Genomic DNA, 21,111 nt, shown 5'->3' with positions numbered 1-21,111 from the left:
AGAATTCAGTGAGACAGCTAGAATAAGATAGAATAAGATGTTCCAGGTTCTTACCCAACTTTCTGTCTGAAACATTTCTGGATAGATGTTTCCATGACCACTGTACAGAAATGTTTCAGACAGAAAGTTGGGTAAGAACCTGGAACACACAAACCAAAAGGGAGAGCAATGCGGCTGAACCAAATTACTGGCAAGTAATGAAATAGACTAGAATAATAAATTAAAGAAAGGCAGGATCTTGGTGAATGTGACACCTCTTTCCTCATGTCTAGGACTTTTATTTGGTTCCTGTTGAGGCAGGAACCAATCACAGAATCACCAGCCTAGACCAATGCATGTGGGAAGAGCTAATTGGGAGCAAGTACAGGAACTGGACTTTATGACAGATGAAATGACAGGTGTTTCATTCGTGAAGGTGGGCAGGACATAAATCAATTAAGCAGTGCAAAGGTCAGAGTCTGAAATCATCAGGGTTTATTGCAGTAGCAAGAGATTAAGCTAAGCAAAATCTTCCAGTCTTAAGTCAATAGAATTTCAAGTAGTAGCAAAGAATCAAGCAAATGACAGAATCAAGAAGTCTGTGGTCAGCAAAGTCAATACATCATTATAAAGAAAAATAGAGGTGATTATAATTCCAAGGATAATTCCTTGTGAGCTATTACTTTGAAAAAAGTCTCAGGACTTCTTGAGGCCACTTATCTGTAGGCAGGCCAAATTTATCATCTGCTTGTTAGAATAAAACTCAGCATAAAGAGATCCTCACTGGTTAATGTGATGTCTGATCTCTTTTGGGGAAGGGGGATATTGTAATAGTTCAATATTCAGTATCTATGAATGATAGAAGGATTGTGTCCCTGAGGACAATTTTAAGACTTTGTAGATAGGTCCATATCATCTGAGAATCTAGCTGGGTCAATTTTAGTAACCCAAGTTCTGTAGCTGAATCTTTTATCTCCTTTTATCAGAGATTTTCCCTTCAGGGGCCTTGACCAGCTGAGGGTGGAAAAGCTGTACCTTCTAGCAGATAACATCCTGACATTTTCTGAATTTTGGAATTCAACAAAACAAGGAATAGTTTTGAAACATTAGTTTTGTCAGCGCTCCATTGAATTTGACTAAGAAACAACTTTAGCCAAGACACAAATCAGTATGCCCAATAGCGACATAATAGAACATCGAGTTTAAAATATAATTGATATAGACAATTTTTCCCTCAGTATCTTGTCCTCTGTTTCAAACTGTGTCCATATGAATAATTGATTCGGCAGTTTTGATCAAATCAACTAGTCACAGCCTATGAGTAGACACCTAGATTCTATTTCTGGATCAGTTATCAACTTGCTGGATGACCTTGCACACATAACTTTATTTATCAATTTCTTCATCCGTAAGATGAGAGGGTTGTTCTAGATTGTGTCTAAGGTCCTTTCCAGCTTTAACAATTTGTAGTTTTAAGTTTTCATCTTTCCAGGTAGAAGAGTTCTAATTTTTTATTTGTTCTTGGATTAGCATTATTTAATTCATTTAGTCATTTCAGTTTTACCTCTCTAAATATTTTCTAAATTCTGTATCATTCTTGAAGTGTAGCATCTAGAAATGTATGGTACTCTAGGTGATAGTTCAAAATGGTTCTGTACAAGGGTAAGATAAATAGGGAAAAACAAAATGAAGCAATGGATTTATTGCCAAAAGAAGATAAGTTTTAGGCCAGGCTGAAATATTGACTGTGAAATTGTGGGCAAATAATTTAATCTAGTCACTCAACCCCCCAGATATTTATTTCCCACTACTCTCCTTTATAAACTCTCCATTGCAGCCAAACATGTCTATTTGCTGTTCCCTAGACACTGAATAATTAATACTCCCATCTTTGCTTTTGCATGGCAATATCTTCTAGTGCCTAAACTGTACTTTCTCTCTACTCCAGTCTGTTAGAATCCTTAGCTTCTTTCAAGGGCAAACTTGGTATGCCCTCCTACCAGAAGCCTTTCTTGATCTCCTGCTTGCTAGTGCTCTCTCCTTTATCAAATTACCTTTTGTTTTTCTGTGTAATGTTATACCATAGCCTTGCTCCCATCCTCAAGAATGTAAGCTCCTTGAGGGCAGGGACTATTTTTGTTTTATCCCCAACTTCTAGAATAGTCCTTAGCCCTTTAGGATCTTAATATATGCTTGTTGAATTGAACATTGATCATCCATTCATCAATTTATAAAATGGGAGTATTAATACTTGCATTACTAACTTCAGAGGATTGTTGAGAGAAAAAGCACTTTGTAGTCCACAAAAATTCTATTTCAATGTAAGTTATTTTGTTGCTTTTTTCTTTTTTTACTCCAAGATTTTAAAATTATATTTCTAAAGTGCCATTTCCTCCTCAGAACCCAACTACTGTAGCAGGATGTTACAGACTGCTGTGCTTTCTTGCATGAGCCCCCATCCTCTGGGGATCCTGGGAAGGACAGTGGATGGATCCTGGAGCTTGAATGAAGTGAAGTGGTGGGCCTATTGGGTGAAACACATGTAGTTCAAAACTTAGCAGGGGTATAGGTGCAATTCCAGGAAGAGGGGGCAGAGAAATATTAACCACTGCTACAGAGATTAAAGTAATTGGCAGAGGCTTCTTTTTTCAGCTGTAGGAGGAGGAAAAGAGTTCTAGGAAGTCCTGGAACAGGCTCCAACTTAATTCCAGAATCTTTGGTTCCTTCTTTTTCCTTTTCTTACCCCTCTGGCTGCCTGGGATCTTCCCCATTTCACATTAAGCCTGTGGCCATCTACAATCAGTTTCTTGAAGGCCTTCAGCAGCAATCTATGCAGCTTGGCTTGTAACTAACTGGATGAAAGGACACTGCCTCTCTGAGCAACTGTTATCTTTTGGATCTCACCAAACTGATAAAAGTGATTTCTGACATCAGTCTCACTGACTCCCAGGCCACCAACCTCTAGTGTGGTAATGGTCTTATCATCTAACGGGTACAGACAAGGCATTGTTGAAGTCCCCTTTTGAAGCTTTTCTGTCACAGGATCATTAATACCATAATAGTGATCTTTGATGTTCTGATCAGCAAGAGGATCATCAGGGTCTATAGGCTTCTCATGTCTGTGTACTCTTCTCCTCTTTTACATTTTCTTTTCACCCAGAAGGAACAAATGTGTGGACAGTTCCATTTGTAGTAAGGGGTGGTCTAAGCCAATCTGAGCGGCATGTTACTGGTGGTTATAGTCTTCCCAAGGCCAACTGGCTGAGCTCCATCAGAGGTCTTGGAAATCTCTCACTCAACATTCTGGATGTAGTATTCCTTGTTTACCTCAGTATGTCATCCTTAAAGGATGACAGTCCTGCATCTCAGACCTGAATAGATAAGCCATATTCTAGGTCCAAAAGGCAGGCCTGACAAACTTTTTTTAAAATCTCGTGGCAAATTTGCCACACACTTGTCTTCCTAAGTCGCAGTGAAAACCGGGGCACCAGCAGAACACTGTGAACGGCCCAGAACAAACATCGCATTCTTTTCCACACTCTTCTTTAGTCTTCGGGATGTAGGGATTTTCTTCAAGGCACATCTGACGTGTAATAGAGAAGTCCGTGTCCCCCCCCCACTTCTACCAGTCGTAGGCGTTAGAGCGCAGAGACAGCGCCATCTTGGAAATGGCGGCGACCATGCCGCTGCCAGAAGAAGTAGGAGCCGCGGCGGAAGTAGGGACCACAGCGCCAGCCCTGGGTGGGGCCTCTGAGATCCCAGCAGCCCCTGCGCGAACCGCATAGTTCGGTTCTGTTGGTTTTCTGTTCCCCTTTCTTGAGTCTCTTGGTTTTCACTACGATGCTGCAGGGACAAGTCAAAAATTCCTTTCCTGGCAATATCCAATACTTCAAAGATCGTAGAAGGTGTAAGCATTGAGTTGAGAGTTGAGGAGACCTATTTTCTTGGCCAGCTCTGCCATTAGATTATGTGACTTCAGAGAAGTCACTATCCGTTGTGGCCCTCTCAACAGATTCCCCAGAAGATTGGATTAGATCATCCCCAAGTGTCCTTCCAGCTAGAAAATTCTCTGAATTAAAGAAGTCCATATGTGCTATGAAAATGCTATGTAGGCCACTTGCAACTTGAAGAGCATAGAACAGGAGTGGGGAACCTGCGGCCTCGAGGACACACATGGCCGTCTGGGACCTCAAGTGTGGCCCAAAGTTCACAGAACAAATCCCCTTCTAAAAGGATTTATTCTGTAAAGCTTGGACTCAAAGGGCTGCACTTGAGGATCTAAAGGGCCACATGTGGCCTCGAGGCCGGCTGCAGGTTCCCTACTCCTGGCATATGAGCTTATAGAAGTAAGGGCCTGAGATTTGTCCACTTTGTTGGGGCTGTGCCATAGAGGACGGAAAGTGCCAGTAAAGGTGACCAGTGCAGCTGCTGCAGACTAAAATCAAGTCGGGCAGTATTTCTGTAGCCAGCTTTCTTCATCTAAGTTTTATGAATCATGGAAACTTGTTCTGACCATCAGTTTTTCAGATACAGCGTGGGTAGAGTTTTAGGCTAGAAAAAGTGTGACAGCTCTTCGAGGTGAGCTCGCCACCTGCTGCCATTTCTCCTGTAGGTGAGCTAACTGGACTTATCCCGAGCCCCTAGGCTGCGATGGGGGTGAGGTGGGGGAGAGCGCCAGAGGGAGGAGCTGCAGGCTCCCCAGATAAGTGGCAGCGCCCGAAGCCCGGGGATGTCAGCCCCGCCGCGCGCCGTGGGATGCACGCTGGCCCCCAGCAGCCCAGAGGCCGGGGAGAGCCTTCGCCACGAGCCCACGCGGGCCAGCCGGGCGCCTCTCTGCTGGAAGAGACCATTAGGGATGGCCGAAGCAGGGTGTTTCGGACCGCGGAGTAAAAGCCTCCTGGTCCCCGCTGCGCAGCGGAGCTCGCGTTGCTGCGGCCGTCCACCCCTGCTCTTCTGGTCAGGTGCGCGGGGCCCCAGGAGCCGCTAGTTCTATTGGAGCTGGAGGAAGAGAGGGAGGGGGGAAGAGAACCGAGTTTTCCTGACCATCCAGATAGCGGGAGAGAGTCAGGAGCCGGGAGAAGGCAAACTGGGAAAGGAGGCTAGTGGCAGTGGAGCCTGTGTTTCCAAACTGCTTTGTCCGGAGGACACGGATGTCCTTGTCCTCGGGTCCAGGTAGGCGTCTTTGGCAGGCGGGGAGGGTGCAGTTCGGGGAACATCCCCTTCTAGCCAGCGCGCTCCCCGGACAGGGAGATTTTGAGGCTCCGCAGCACCTGTTGTAAGAGGGCGGGAGGTAAGTGGCAGTGCTGGGGGGCGGGGGGATGCTGGCGGCGACGGCAGCGGCTCTGTCTGGTCCGTCCTGCGGCTGGGCTGAGCTGAGCTGAACGCCCTGAATTCAGGTCGTGGCCCCCATCTAGCGGGCGGGAGAGCGTCGGGGAGCTGACCGCAGGCTGAATCAGCCTCAGCCGGCAACCTGCTGCCCTTTCCATTTCCAAATGTTCGAGCCTTTATATTCCTTTGAAAAGTTAGTTGATATAAAAGAAGGTGAAAACGAAATAACTACATGTGGAGTTTTCTTTCTTTCTTTCTTTCTTTCTTTCTTTCTTTCTTTCTTTCTTTCTTTCTTTCTTTCTTTCTTTCTTTCTTTCTTTCTTTCTTTCTTTCTTTCTTTCTTTCCTGCCCCCCTCCCCCATGTAACCTTAACCATAGCTTAAATTTTAAAAAGCGAAGTTTAAAATTAAGTGTTTGTGAGCATCACGCCGTAGATTTTTAATAATAATGAAAGGATCGAGATGTTCTAAGAAAGTAGTTTACAATGAGTTCTAAATAGGTTCTACATCAAAACTCATTATATAGAGTAAATATGTAGATTCTGTTCTGGAGAGGTGTCTAAATATGATTTCAAATTGAAAATTGTTTGGAAGTAGTTCTTGGAACTGCCAAACAATCTTTTAAAATGATTGTATTTTAAATTAATGTTGAGAAATGAAAATCTTTGAAAATATGAAATCTATTCAACTTTCACCTGCCTGAAAACATGCTTTAAAAATCAAGCTTAGCATTTTTTTATTTATGAGGATATTTTAAAATTTTACTAAATGTAGAGTTTACAATTTACAAAATACTTGGCCTTAAACATGTACTTAATTAGGTTAGCTAAAAGTGGCCTCCATGAACAATGAATTTATTGCTTGATGCTAGATCTTAAAGGTGCAACTAATTCGCCGGTGCTGGAATAAAGGCAGATAAAATTAAAACTTGTGACTAACAGAACATTACTTTAAATCTATATGCCTATTAGTTTTTGTGATTGCTACCTTAGAATACAGAAGAAATGTATTTACTCTGTCAAACCTTTATCAGAATGGAAGAGAAATGGAAACTTTAATTTTTTTTTAAAAAATAAAGTAGAAAGTAACACTAAGTCATATTTTGGGGCACTAATTTGCTGGATTAAATGGCAAGTATTAACTTTGTGTAAAATGTAGTCTGTAGAGGCTACTAAAAGTTTGAACCACTAAGAGGTAAACTTAGTGAAATATAACAAAAATACCTAATTTTAAAATATGGTAATTTTTAAGGATAATCAAAATGAATAGTGTGTTTCAAAAACTTGAAACTCTACTAAGCACTTTTGGGACACACTGAAGTTGAAAAATTGATGGTCAGAGCAGGTTTCCATGATTCATAGAGCTTTGATGAATGATTCAGAAACTGACTGAATCAAAAGTTGTCTTCACCTCTAAGGAATAAATGTAAATTCTATAAAAGTATTAGCTCCTGACCTGGTGAGATAGAACTGAGATATATTCATTATACAGTGAGTTTCGAAAGTCTTGATGCAGTTTCAAACCTTAAAACTGCAAGGAGACTCTGGGGACACCATGTTTTTGTGTTTTAAACAACAAATAATACCTGGTTCAGCTTCAGCAAACAGCTTCAGTATTCATTTAATAGCATTAGTTTCATGAGTATGGCAAGTAAGATACAATTTGGCTTGCATATGACATTTTAATGGCTAATGGTTTAGTCAGTGTAGAGAAAAAGGGTACCAGGCAAAAATGTGGCCAATTTGAGTTGCCGTTGAACCTTTATTGTTCAAAAGAATGTGTCTGCAATTAGAAAGAAGGAAATCTTCTCATGAGACTGCAGGAAGATCTATATACAGAGTACCTACAAGAATACATACGTACACACACATATATGACACATATATAGTGTGGGCATATATATACACATTTATATATATAGATATATATAGTATATATATCTTGTGGATTAGCTATTAAAACTTAAGGCTGTATGAAGACTTTTGAGACATCTTGTGTAATCTTTCATTGATTCAGAAAGACAAGGGGGTCCAGTTATTAACAGAATGTGGAATTTCTGAGCGTTTAATTTAATATCACTCATGTTATAGTTGAAGAAATATACCTAGAGAGGTGAGATACCTTGCTCAATAAAGGTTATGCATCTTGCTATTTTCCTGGTAGTGAGCCCACTGTTTAACTGAATGAAAGAAAATACTCTGTATTACCTTGTAAGATTAAATAAAAAGCAGCACCATAGGCTAGCCAAGTTCTAAGTTTTTAAAAAAAATTATTTTCTATACTTATTGCACACTTAGCTATATGCTTGTGACATCCTATAAGGTGAGATAATATTTGTAAAGTACTTTGCAAACCTTAAAATACTATATAAATGCTAATATTATAAGATCTTTTGTTTTCATGTATGTAGGTCTTCCTAATAAGTTTTTACAACTAGGTAGAATTCCTATGCCATATCTTACATGCATGAGACTTTTGGTAATATGCTATAACTTCTTCATGCCCACCAAGCAACTTTCCAATGTTCATTTGAAAAATTACTTGTCATTTCGATTTTCCAAAGACCATAGTGTGCTTTGTTATTATGGAGTTTGAAAGAGGTGAGTTTTTGTGACAGCAAGCAGTTGAGGATCATTGAACAATTTGCAGTTTCTCAAATACAACCACAATCCAACCTTGTGTCTTTATACTACTTAGGTCTCCATCTAACTCATCCATGTGCAGCACCAAGAAACACATACTAATAGATGTTTCATGTCATAGTCTGGGCAATATGCATTTTTCATTTACTTTATTTTTCCAGTATTGGTGATTAAACAGATCTCTTTGGGGATACTTTAGACTTCATTGAAGAGAAGGCTTTGTAGTTTTCTGGAGCATAGTGTAACTTGTATGTTTTGAGACTCTTACCATCAACAGAAAATCCATCTTGTAACATATTTGTTAGGAGACAATGTCCCTAGAGAGCCATCACTGAAGCCAGGAAGACCTGGGTTTAAATCTGCTTCTGATACATATCGCCTATGTGACTGGGCATGATACAACGTCAGGACACTTGGCAGCTCTTTAAGACTACCTGTTGTAGAGAAGGTGCTGTCCTGCCATGATAAAGGGGGTTTCTTCACCTCTGAGTTTCCATTGCCAATGAAAATCATAGGTCTGGCCCCTATCCCTTTGTTAAGACCTTATGCAGGGTATCTTCCATCTACTGGTGAAAACCTTTGGTGAGCTCCCCATTTAACACCTTGATTGATATCAAGATTCAGGCAATTGATGAACAAACTTATTTCTGTAATATATCTTTCATAGGGTTTTGCATGATTTTGATGTATGTGTGTGATGCCTTTTTTTTGGAGGATATCCTTTAATGCTATGTTTTGATTTGTCAAGTAAAATGCTGTCTTAAAATCATAAATAATGTACACAGCAGGATCTTATATTCTTTCTGTCAGTTATGTTACTTAATTTTTTCTACTATGTGAAATGAACATATATTATGTTTTATATTTATATGTTAATATCATATATTATTATAATAATAGAATACAATATATAATATACTAAATGAAATCTACTTGTTCCTTTTTTATGTTTTGATCAAAGATACCTTCTATGTACACATAGTCCATTTTCATATATGTATATTTTTAAAATGGGGATATGGGAAGTATCTGGAATTACTTTGTTTGTGGGAGGCCTCAGCTGTTAGTAGATAAGTCCTAGGAAATTTACCTGAGGCACCTGGAAGTTAGGTGACTTGCTTAGAATAACACAACTAATCAGTTAGTAACTCAGCATACATTAATTAAGCACCTCCTGTGTGCCAGGTACTGTGCTATAAGTACTGAGGATACAATGAAAAAAAGAAGAAAAAAGTGCCTACTCACAAAGAGCTTGTGGTCTAGAAAGTGTCAGGGTCAGGATTTGAACCCAGATCTTCCTGAGTCCTAGCTTACCATAAAACCTTTCTCTAAAGATTTTTCAAAAATTCACCAGGATCAGGGTAGGTAGTTGTGGACCTGTGACTTCATCTGTGTAAGGGTTGTGTAAAGTGTAGGTAACTCTACCAGTGTTGTACACCAACAACTGTTTTGCATTTTACTATCTCAGAGGGTATTTTAGGGAGCACTGAGAGGTTAAGTATCACACAGCTAATATGCATCAAAGCCTGAACTTGAACACAGATCTTCCTGACTTTGTGGGCAGCCCTGTATGCATTAATCTGCTGTTGTCTCTTTAATCTTATAGAGATAAGAAAACTGAATTATGGGCAGTAGTTGCTGTTTTCAAGCCTTGTCTGTCCATCAGTCTCTCTGTCTGTCTATCTATCTATCTATCTATCTATCTATCTATCTATCTATCTATCTATCTGTCTGTCTGTCTTTTATATGTGTTCACAGTAGGCAGTAAAATATTTATTGAATGAATTAATTACTCTCTTATCAGTTTATCTGGGACAACTCACTTATCCTGGGCCTTATCTCTAAATCTGTAAGTTGAAATGCTCACTTTTCTCTTGTTCTTTCTTTATGTAGATTTTTCAGGGATGTTCTCTCCTTGTATATAATTTCAAGCATATTGAGCTCTTCAGATAAAAATTGCCTTTATATTTTAAGTATATATTTTATTTATAAAATAATTCCTCTAGAATCACCTTGATAGAAATGTGCCATATAAAAATATTTTTATTCTGATGTTTATGGTGAAAAATCATATGCTTCAATTGCCTGCAAAATTAACCCTATGTCACCTATCAGTTGTTGGAAAACAAGGATGAAAGCTACTTTTTAAAGTTTGTCATTACTTGAAATTATGTTTTAAATTGAATTATTGTTTAAATTGATTAGTTTCTCACCCTAACATTTAAATATTTATGTGTTACTAAAATGAAATATTTCATGCAGAAGAAAAGTGAAAATGTTAATGAATTAGCTAGACCTTTTTTTTGAACAATTTGTTCAGAACAAAGTAAGGCAAATGGCTTTTTCTGCATATGGTATGTATGTCTAGTTTTGTCCCTTCACTGTCAGGCTAGGAAGGCATCTTTTCACATAATCCTGTGCTTCCCATCATGTCTGGGTATTGGGCCACACATGGAGCCATAACACCTGACTATACCCCTGTCCATGCCATCCTGACAAGGAGTGTGGCAGAGGAGGAGGAGGATGGAGTAGGGGAGTTATCTACTTTAACTTTCCCAGAGCCTTTGTGGTGTACTGTATTCTTAAAACTATATGCAAGCAATACATTTCTCTGCCTACTAAACAGGTAACTCTCAGAGCCATTTTGCTTTTCTATTACAATCAGATATAAAATTGTCTATACTTGAAAATCTAGGAAAGGAGCTGGAGGGAGACTTTCTTATTCATTCATTCAACAGGCATTTATTAAATGCTCAGTTTGTATAAAGTACAAACAGAAATGCCACCCTTTTGTATGAAGGAGAAAACTGAATTGGGCTCAGAGCTCTTGGCATATTTTCAACAAATTAGCTTTAAATTTATGCTAATAGTCCTTTTTAGGGTTTGCATATTTTTGGTATATTTGGGTAGGGCAGTTTTTGCTTCAATAATGTCTTCTATTTCTTGTGAACATTTTGAACATTTCACATCAATAGAATATATGGTGTACATGTTTTAAAAATTGAAGTAGCTGATTATGCTGTTGCTCAGTAGCTCATCTGGGATATGAAAAACTTTTCCCCAAACTCATTTCCTGAATTGATCCTATATATTTGAGCTTTGAACTCTTTCATGCTTTATTAGTGGCTACTTTATTAGGGGTTTAACATGGCCTTAATCCAGCCATCTGTTCAGGTTTTTTGGCACATCAGCAAATCTGCAATGCTAGAGCCAAAGAAATTTCCCACATTTTTAAAGGTTAGGGAAAGAGCTACCTTTCTGAATAGATTTCAAATGATTCTCAGCAAGACAATGGTACAGAACTGGAGTAAAAATGCATGTCATTCTATGAAGCACAAGGTCCCCTGTCTGTCTTTAGCCTTTCTGAATGGCAATTAGCATTTCAACTAGCCAATTTGGTTACTTGCTACGAAGTACTTGGGTTTGTAATTTGCTGCTCTCAGTTTGGTGCTGTTAAGAACTAGCTCTTATGTAATCCTCTCAAAGTACCTTTCTTTCCAGCATGGTTATTGTTGCTGGTCTTAAATAACTAATCAACAAAGAGATTTCCTTGTCTTGAACTATAGGGTGCCATAGACCAAGGAAAATGAAATGCCAGGCTAATAAGGGAATGATTGTAATTATTAAATAGTCGTTATTGAAATGCGGCACAGGTTGAAAGATTCAGAATAGCTTCAAATAAAATGCAGTTCTAAGGGAGAGAAAGGAGAGTATTGTGAGAAACTGTTGAATAGTTTATTTCTGTTTGTACTTTGTAAGTCAATAAATAGGGAGCACAAATATGGGAATAAATTAGTGGAACATAGAAACCTCAACAGTTTTAAAAAGACAGTCTTAAGTTATTCAGATTGTTTTTTTCTTTCCAAGAAAAAGAATCCTATAGGGAGTATGTGTAAAATATAAATGTAAAAATCAATTCTCTGCTCGAATGTGATAATGAATCAACTATGTCTAATCCAAGTACAAAGGCATTTGGTTTGTGATAACAAATTAACTATGTATACTCCGAGTGCAGAGGCATAGGTTACTTTGGTATCTGCATGATCATTTTAAAATGTGAATTTTGTTAGCACCTTCTTTAATAATGTATTCTGGTAATTAGGTAACATCCATTTTTCATAATGCATGCCTGTATTCATGTGTAAGGAATATGCTATGATAATCCTTTCATCAGTATAATTGAAGTGATAATATCCTTTAATCCATATCACAGGACAATATTTCAGTTCAGTTCACCTTGTAAATCAGTATTCTCTGGGAGAAGAACCAATTATACAATGATTCGAAAAAATAATAAATTCTCATTTTTCAAAGAATTTTTAACATGGACGGAAGCAGTGAAAACAGAAGGAAGAATTATTTTAGATATATGTATTCTTTAAGTGACACATATAACTTTGAGGACATATCTGAAGTAATCTAACGAGGGGTGTGCTGGAGCCAGCTGGAACCAGGTCACGAGAACTCTGTGAGCATTCACACTTTGGAAATCAGCAAACTCTACAAATCAGGATTCAATTTATTGTCTTGTTGATTGTTTGGACTTAAGAATGGCATAGAGAAAATGTCAGTAAGGAAGATTATACTGAAATGTATGTGATAATGCATTTTTCTTTCTGGAGAGCTAGTGTTCAACATTTACCGGTATATCTGTGAATCTAACCATCTGATATATGCATGTGTGTATATGTATATGTATATGTATATGTATATGTATATGTATATGTATATGTATATGTATATGTATATGTATATGTATATGTATATGTATATGTATATGTATATGTATATGTATATGTATATGTATATGTATATGTATATGTATATGTATATGTATATGTATATGTATATACACACATACGTATATACACATGCACATACATATGTATATGTATGTGTATGTATATTGTTTGTGACTTTCAAGAGAAGCCAAATACATAGTGAAAATTTTGGATTAATTAATAAATTACTGAAACTCATTGAGCAGTCAACTAGGCAGCCAACTAGCCAATGACAAGGATTAATCAGAAAATTGGAAAATTGAAGGAGGAAGGTTAGATTGTCTTTTGTTGATATGAGTGATTTCAATGTGTAACAGGTGCCATGAAAGGGATAGGACTTGATCTGAACCTTGAAAGATGGATAGGATTTGGAAAGGTAGACAGTAGGGTATATTGTATTATAAGTTTGGGAAATAACAAAAAAAAAGCCATGAAGGCAGGAATGGGCAAGTTAACAATGAATAAACCAGGTTGTTTACAGCAGAGATTTAAGTTGAGGAATAGTGTAAGATAAGTTTGGAATGTTAAATTGGGACTAATTTGGATGGTCCTTGATTGCCAGGTAAAGGAATTTGGACTTTATCTTGTAGTGACTAGGGAAGTTTGAGAATGATTTAGAAATGGTGTTTTAGTAAGACTAATCTGGTAGATATGTGAAAGATAGATTGAAATGGGGAAGATAATTAAAAAGAATGTTATGATAGTACAAAATTGGTAATGGAAGTGAATGAATGAATGAGAGACGTTACAGAAAAAAAATCATTAGGATTTGGTGGCTGGATTTGGAGGGTAAATGAGAGGCATGAGTAAAAATAATTCTGAAGTTTAGATTTGGGTGACTTGCAGAGTGACAGTACTTTAGTTACAGATATCCTGTGCATATACTTATATGCTAATAACTTTGCAGTAGACATTTGGAAAATAATAGTCACAGAGACTAATTTAGCATGCAAGACTCAGAAGTAAGGCAGAGTCTAGAGGCAGATTGACAAATCAGTCAAAAAGCAGTTATCGAACTTTTGAGTGTCAAGCAATACAAAAAAAGTAGAAACAATCCCTGCTCTAAGGAGCTTTTATATACTACTAGAGGGACACAACATGATCTTGGAAAAATAAATACGAAGTAAATTTTTTTGGAGAAGGAACCTACCTGGGGAAATCAGGAAAAAGCCCCTCAGGGAAATTGCATTTGAGCTGAGTCTTGAAGGAACTAACAGTTCCAAGGTGAGAAGTAGAACATTCCAGGTATGGAGTTGTGTGTTTGTTTAGGAAACAGACTGAAAAGTCACAGAGGCAAAGAAGAGTATGTAAGCTGTTTGGCTGGACTGGAGATTGTTTGAGGGGAAGTAATGTGTCAGTAGCCTGAAAAGATAGTCTGAAGCTAGATTATGAAGGACTTTAAATGCCAGACAGAGGACTTTGTATGTTCTCAGAATAATGAACACAGATGCAAAACAAAGAACAATTTTTTTGTGTGCAGTAGAGAACTGCTGTGCATTTATGTGTTTATATTTAAACCTACAGATTGGTAGTGGTCACTTGCAGTAGTAATTTACAAATATGAAGGATTGTGATATGAATATGTATAAAACATATATTTAGTTTTATGTATGTATATGCTAGAATAAATGCACTCTGATCCTAGGCCTTGCCCTATTATGTATGTTAGGCATATTTATTCTGTTTGTATTTCATATGTAGTATCCTCTAAATCTAGGAGGCAGATAGTTTCCTATCAACTATAGAAGCATGTATGATGCAGGCAAAGTGGTTTCATGGTCCTTGTTATTCTTCATTCCACCTTCCTTATCCACCTGAATTCCCAGCATTTGGTTCCAGTCCCCATTCCTATAAATAATAGTTACAATTCATACATTCCCAATATGGGAACTTGTTTGGCGTGGTTATGCATATTTCTTCCAAGAGTTTTCTTTTTTCTTTTTTTTTCCTCCCCTAATTGGAGGAGTCAGAGGGAAAGAAAATAAATGCTTGTTAATGAAAAAAAGTAAAATAAAAGTTAAAAAATAATAGCAATATTCACAATTGGGAGATCTCTTGACCCATGTCAGTCTCTGAAATTTTTTCCTGAACTACCAGAGCTTATTCAAATTATTTACCAATATTTACTTAAATTATTTATCAAAATTATTATTTAGAGACTTAAATATATGAAGCTCATATATACCTCTACTTTCTTCTGTTTTTGTTCATATTCACTCTTGTAGGGGAAACTTAATTGTCTGTGATGGGATTATAGTTATATTCTTTCATCAGAGCCCTTAGTTGATGTCTTGAATTCCTTTCTTTCCCCCTAGGCTTCATCTAGCAGCCCAACCACTTTGCTGTTGCTGCTGAGATCTAAACTTATGTTCAGAAAGCATAAATATGAATAAATATATAGTTAAATGTACCTGAAACATGGAAAGAATAAAAAAGAATCTTATTTCAATAGGTCAGCATGCTGGACAGGGAATAAGTAATAAATAGAATCCTCATATCCAAAAATATGTTGTGAATATCAAGTTACTGCTACATTGTTGTAGTATGTTAGTTTGTGGTAAAGATTAGATATTACCTGAACTCCCTCCTGCCTTCATTAGAGACTCATAGCACATCAAAGCAGTATTTGTTCTCAGACAGAATGATATATTGTATTTTTTTTTGTCTCCAAGACTGCATATTGGATTAAAAAAAATGTTATTTTTGCTATTCTAAGAAACCTTACTAAGCATAATATAATAGACCAGTGTCAATAATCCACTAATCTGCAAGTTGCTAGTAAAAACAGACTAGTTAATGGGTATTAGTCCTGTTTTGTCTTTAGTAATTTACCTGAGTCTTAAAAAAAAAAAACAAAAACCAAAATGTTTTAGTGATACATTTTGTTTGTATATCAAAATTATTTCTGTGAAAGAAAAAAAAACAACTATTCTGCTCCACCCTGCAGATTAGATTCTCCTTGTGACAAGGAGTAACAGCTAAGGAAAATTATCTGATACAGTGATGTCATCTAGCAGTGTCTATATTTTTCTGTCCTGGCATGTGAATCCTTAAATTATCTAAAGAGAATAATTTCCATATTTGCACTTAATAGTTGACCAATAAAATAGGAAAATTTCGCCACTGCAAATAATTTTAACCCATCTAGGCAGTTTCAGATTTCTGTTTTTTTCTTTAAATAGTATTTTATTTTTTCCCCTGGTTACATGTCATGAAAATTCTTAGCATTCATTTTTACAAGATTTTGAGTTCCAAATTTTTAGATTTCCATTTTTGAAAGGACTTCAATTTGATCAACATTCACAATGGGAGAAAAAGTCTGATTCTAAAACTTTTGCACACTTGAACCAATTTAAACTACTTGAAAACATTGCTATCATTTACTTTATGCTCTTTTTATTTTATATATTTTTAATTAAATTTTATTTTTCCAAACATATGTAGTCAAGAAAAACAAATTGCTGCACTGGCAAAAAACCAAAACAAACAAAAACCCAACAACCCTAAAATATCTCCATCTGTACCTCTGAGTCCATCAACTATCAGGTGTTAGGTAGAATGTTTCATCTTGAGTCCTCTGGAATAATGGTTGGTTACTGTGTTTATGACAGTTCTAAAGTAGGTGGTTGTCTTTACAGTATTATTGTTGTTATTGTATAAATTGTTATTTGACTTTTAATGAAGATATTTTGCCTAACTTAAAAAGTATATATCAATACTTTTAAATCTTATCTGAAATATTTCTTTAAAAAATCCATATCAGGTCTCTTGGTAGTGAATCTTACCTTAACCACAGCACTTCCAACTTCCAGTCAATTGTCCAGTTATTTTTTTAAATAATATTTTATTTTTTCCTAATTTATAAAAACAATTTAAACATTAATTTATTACATTTTTGAGTTCCAAATCCTCTCCCTTCCTCCATTCCTTCCCCCTTCCCTGAGAGTGTAAGCAGTTTGATATAATTATACATATGCAACCATGGAAAATATATTTCCTTATGTTTTTTCATGTAGTGAAAGAAAACAGACAAAAAATGAAAAAAAGTAAAGTAAAAAATAGTATGTTTCGATTTGCCTATAGACGCCATCAGTTCTTTCTCTGGAAATGGATAGTATTTTTCATCATACATCTTTTGGAATTGTCTTGAATCATTGTGTTGAGAACAGCTAAGTCATTCACAATTTCTCATCGTACAATATTGTTGTTACTATGTATAATGTTCTCCCTGTTCTAATCACTTCACTTTGCATCACTTTATGTAAGTCTTTCCATGTTTTTCTGAAAGCATTTCTATTCATTTCTTATAGCACAATGGTATTCCATCACAATCATATACTACAGCTTCTTTAGCCATTCCCCAATTGATTGAAATCCCTTCAATTTCCAATTCATTGTTACCACAAAATGAGCTGCCATAAATGTTTTTGTACAAATAGATCATTTTTTAAAAAGTTTAAATCTCTTTAGGATACAGACCTAGTAGTGGTATTTTGGATCTAAAGGGTATGAACAGTTTATAGCACACTGGGCATAGTTCCAAATTGTTTTCTAAAATGGTTGGATCAGTTCACAACTCCACCAACAATGTCCTAATTTTCCCACATCCCCTCCAACATTTATAATTTTCTATTTCTTTCATTTTTGCCAATCTGATGTGAGTTCTTTTAATTTGCATTTCTGTAATCAATGGTGATTTAGAGTATTTTTTCTTTCATTTTTTTTTTGTAGAGCATTTTTTCATATGACTATATGTAGCTTTAATTACCTGACCTGAAAACAACCTGTTCATAGCTTTTGAATGGTCCAGTTACTTAAGCAGTATTTTACATAACAAAATTCCAGTATAGTAAATGTTTAGAATTCTCTATGGGATATTTCCTCACTCTCCTTTTTCAGAATTTTAATTTTTTGTTATTCTGAACTCAACAAACATCAACAAATTTTCATATATGAATTTTCACATATAAAGAACTAGCTTGGGGAGTGTACACACACACACACACACGTTAGTTGCACAGTTGTCTTAATTGTGATCCCTCTGCATTGACTTTTGTTCTCTTCTGCACATTAAAAAAGGTGCTTCATTGATTTCTTTTTCTTTTTTTAAATCACTTTCATGACCTTATTTTGTGTGTGTGTGTGCGCCAATTTTTACCCTCCCCACTAAAAAAAGCTATTCTTTGTAATAAGCTTCGTTAAGCAAAACAAATCCACAAATTGGCTATGTCTAAGAATGTGTGTCTGTTATTTTAGTTGGGGAATGGCTGAATAAGTTGTGGTATATGATTGTGATGGAATATTATTGTGCTAGGAGAAATGATGAGGGTAATTGTTTCAGTAAAACCTGGAAAGACTTATATGAACTCATGCAAAGTGAAGTGAGCGAAACTAGGAGAATATTGTATGCTGTTACAGCATTCTTGTAACAATGATCAACTGTGAAAGATGTAACTACTCTGATCAAGACAGTCATCCAAGACAATTCCAAAGGAGTTGTGATGAAAAATCCACTTCCAGAGAGAACTGATGAACTCTTGAGTGAAGATTGAAGAATATTGTTTTTCATTTTCTATATTTTTCTTGGTTTTGTTTGTTTAAGAAATATGTTTTGCATGACTTACATATATAATAGGTATCATATTACTTGTTTTCTCATTGGGTAGAGGAGGGGCTGGAGGGAATGAGATAATTTGGAACTCAAAATTAAAAAAAAAATTAACCCTAAAATAATGTATGTTTGTTTCTGTACCTGTAGTCCATCACTTCTCTGTTAAGAGGTGGGGTGCACTACTTTTATCATGGGTCCTGTGGAGTCATGGCTTATCATCAAATTGACCAAAGTTCTTACGTCTTTTAAATTTGCTTTTCTTTACAATGTTCTAGTCATTGTGGAGAATGTTAGTGCCCAATCAACAAACACTTATCAAGCACTTCCTTAATATATGCCAGGTATTGTACTAAGTGCCAAGGATATGAAGAAAGGCAAAAACCATAGTCCCTGCCTCAAGAAGTTCACATAATAATGTAGGAGACAATATGCAAACAACTGTGTACATATAAGATACATATAGTGTGACTGGGAGGTGGTCTTATAGAAAAGGCACAGTTAGGAGTTGGGGTAGTAAGTGAGACCAGTAAAGACTTCTTGCAAAATGTTGGATTTGAGCTGAGTCTAGAAGGAAGGCAGAGTGCTCACTTGGGCAGCACATATATTAAAATTGGAATGGTCCAGAGAAGATTAACATGGTCCCTGTGCAAGGATGACATGAAAATTCATGAAGCATTTAATATTTTTCTTTTTTCTTTTCGCCTTGTTTGGGGGGGGGGCCCATTATGCTAATGTGAATTTTTTTTTTGCATGCCTATACCTATTTGTAATGGGTTTTATTTTTCTTGCCTTCTCAGTGGGTGGGGAAATGGGAGGAGAGAATTTGGAACTGAAAATAAGATGAAATTTAGAGAAGAAGAAGAAAGCCAAGGAAGCCGGCAGGTGAAAATGAGCAAGAATAACATTCTAGGAATGGTGAAAGTCAGAAAGAAGGCAGAGAATCAGGAGAAGGCTGCTGTCTGTGAGAAGCAGCCAGTAGCCCAGTGTGACTAGGTGCTTCAGTACATGTAGGGGAGATAAAGCATGAGAAGACTGGCAAGTTAGCCAGTCTGTGAAGGACTTCGGAAGCCTGAGAGGATTTTATGTTTGATGCTGGCAGTAATAGAAAGCTCCTGGAGTTAAATTGAGTAGCAGGGAGACATGGTAGATCTGGACTTCAGAAAATTCACTTTGACAAACTTATTGGAGGATAGACCATAGGGGAGAGAGACTTGAGGTAATCAAGTCAAGCCAACAAGATTTATTTCTCAGGTGCCAACAGGCACTGTGCTAAGTACAAGGGTTACAAAGAAAGGCAAAAGCAGTCTTAACTGTCAAGATCTCACAATCTTAGTGGAGGAGACATCAAACGACTGTGTACAACAAGATACAGAATAAATTGGGGATAATCACAGAAGGAAGGCACTAGCATTGAGGGGGACTGGGAAAGTCTTTGAAGAAGATAGGATTTGAGCTGAGATTCCTCCAGGAAGCCAGGGACTCCAAGACGTAAAGATGAAGAGGGAGAGAGTAGCTCAGATGGGAGGTAGTAAAACCCTGCACCAGTGGTGGCAGTGTGAGTGGGAGCATGTCTGATAGATCTTCTGGAGGTAGAAATATCAAGATTTGACAACAGATTGTATGTGTGGGGTGAATGTGAATGAGGAATAGAGGATGATGCCTAGGTTGTGAGCCTTGGTGCCTGGAAGGATGGTTATTTCCTCTACAGTAATAACGTAGTTTGGAAGAGGGGAAGTTTTTTTTTGTGGAAGTTAATGAGTTCTGTTTTGGACATATTGAGTTTTGAGGTATCTCCTGGACATCCAGCTTCAGATATCCACTAGGCAGTTGCTGATACAGGTATAGAAGTCAGGAGAGATGGATAAAAAGATCTTAAAATAATCTTCATAGAAATGTTAATTGAACCCTTGGATCTGGTGAAACTACTGACCTAGATAGTATAGAGGGAAATGAGTAGAGAGCTCAGGACAGAACTTTGAGACACACCCAGAGCTGTTTTTTTTCCCAGTCATGCTGTCCAACTCTCTGTGATCCCATTTGGGGTTTTTCTTGGCAAGGATAATAGAGTAGTTTTCCATTTCCTTCTCCAAATAATTTTACAGATGAGGAAACTGAGGCAAACAAGATTAAGCAACTTGGCCAGGTCACACAGCTAGTAAGTATCTGAGGCCATATTTGAACTCAGAAAGATGAGTCTTCCTGATTCCAGATTGGACCTTTATTCACTGCCCTACTATACCCATGGTTAGTAGGAAGCTACAGTGGACCAGTTTTTAGAGCACTGGGCTTGGAGTCAGGATGACCTGAGTTCAAATGTGATCTCAGACATTTATAGCTGTGGAACTGGTCTAGTCACTTAACCTCTGTTCTGCCTCACTTTCCTCATCTGTAAAATAGGGATGATAATAACACCTACCTCACAGGATTGTTTGAGGATCAAATGAGATAAGTGTAAAGTGCTTAGCATAGTTCCTAGTACACAGTCAGTGCTACATAAATATTAGCTATTATTACTGTTGTTATTGTTATAGTGGTCTTGACTTGAATTAAAACTCAGCAGGGGAGAATAAGGAGTAAACAGACAGATAGGAAGAGAACCAGGAGGGAGTAGTATCATAGAAACCTAGAGGGAAGAGAGTCTGCAGGAGAGAGTGGTTAGCAGTGTCAGGGCTTGCAGAAAGGTCTAAAAGAATAAGGCTTGAGAAAAAGCCATTAGAATGGGAAGATCATTGAATGAAGAGGTCAGAATCCAGAGTGCAGAGGATTTAGAA

General features: G+C 37.1%; 1 protein-coding gene, 1 non-coding gene and 1 pseudogene across 2 annotated transcripts in view; 2 read left to right on the top strand and 1 right to left on the bottom strand.

Annotated features, from left to right (window-relative positions):
• Window positions 1-422: 422 nt before the first annotated feature.
• On the bottom strand, window positions 423-3,715 carry LOC110222260 (pre-mRNA-splicing factor RBM22 pseudogene; annotated as a pseudogene).
• A 1,298-nt stretch (window positions 3,716-5,013) lies between these two features.
• The window catches only part of ADGRV1 (adhesion G protein-coupled receptor V1), a 712,618-nt gene continuing 696,520 nt past the window's right edge, over window positions 5,014-21,111 (top strand). Inside the window, 1 exon segment of the mRNA XM_078151750.1 lies at window positions 5,014-5,151. Within this exon segment, the coding sequence (XP_078007876.1) occupies window positions 5,130-5,151 (22 nt within the window). The 5' untranslated portion in view covers window positions 5,014-5,129.
• On the top strand, window positions 18,921-19,027 carry LOC144457231 (U6 spliceosomal RNA). Its single transcript, XR_013486558.1, has one exon. It is a non-coding gene; the product is annotated as a U6 spliceosomal RNA (small nuclear RNA).

This window comes from Phascolarctos cinereus, unplaced genomic scaffold, assembly GCF_003287225.1.
Source record: "Phascolarctos cinereus isolate Bilbo 61053 unplaced genomic scaffold, phaCin_HiC Scaffold_4;HRSCAF=312, whole genome shotgun sequence".
Taxonomy (NCBI): Eukaryota; Metazoa; Chordata; class Mammalia; order Diprotodontia; family Phascolarctidae; genus Phascolarctos; species Phascolarctos cinereus.
This window is presented reverse-complemented; position numbering and strand designations above follow the sequence as displayed.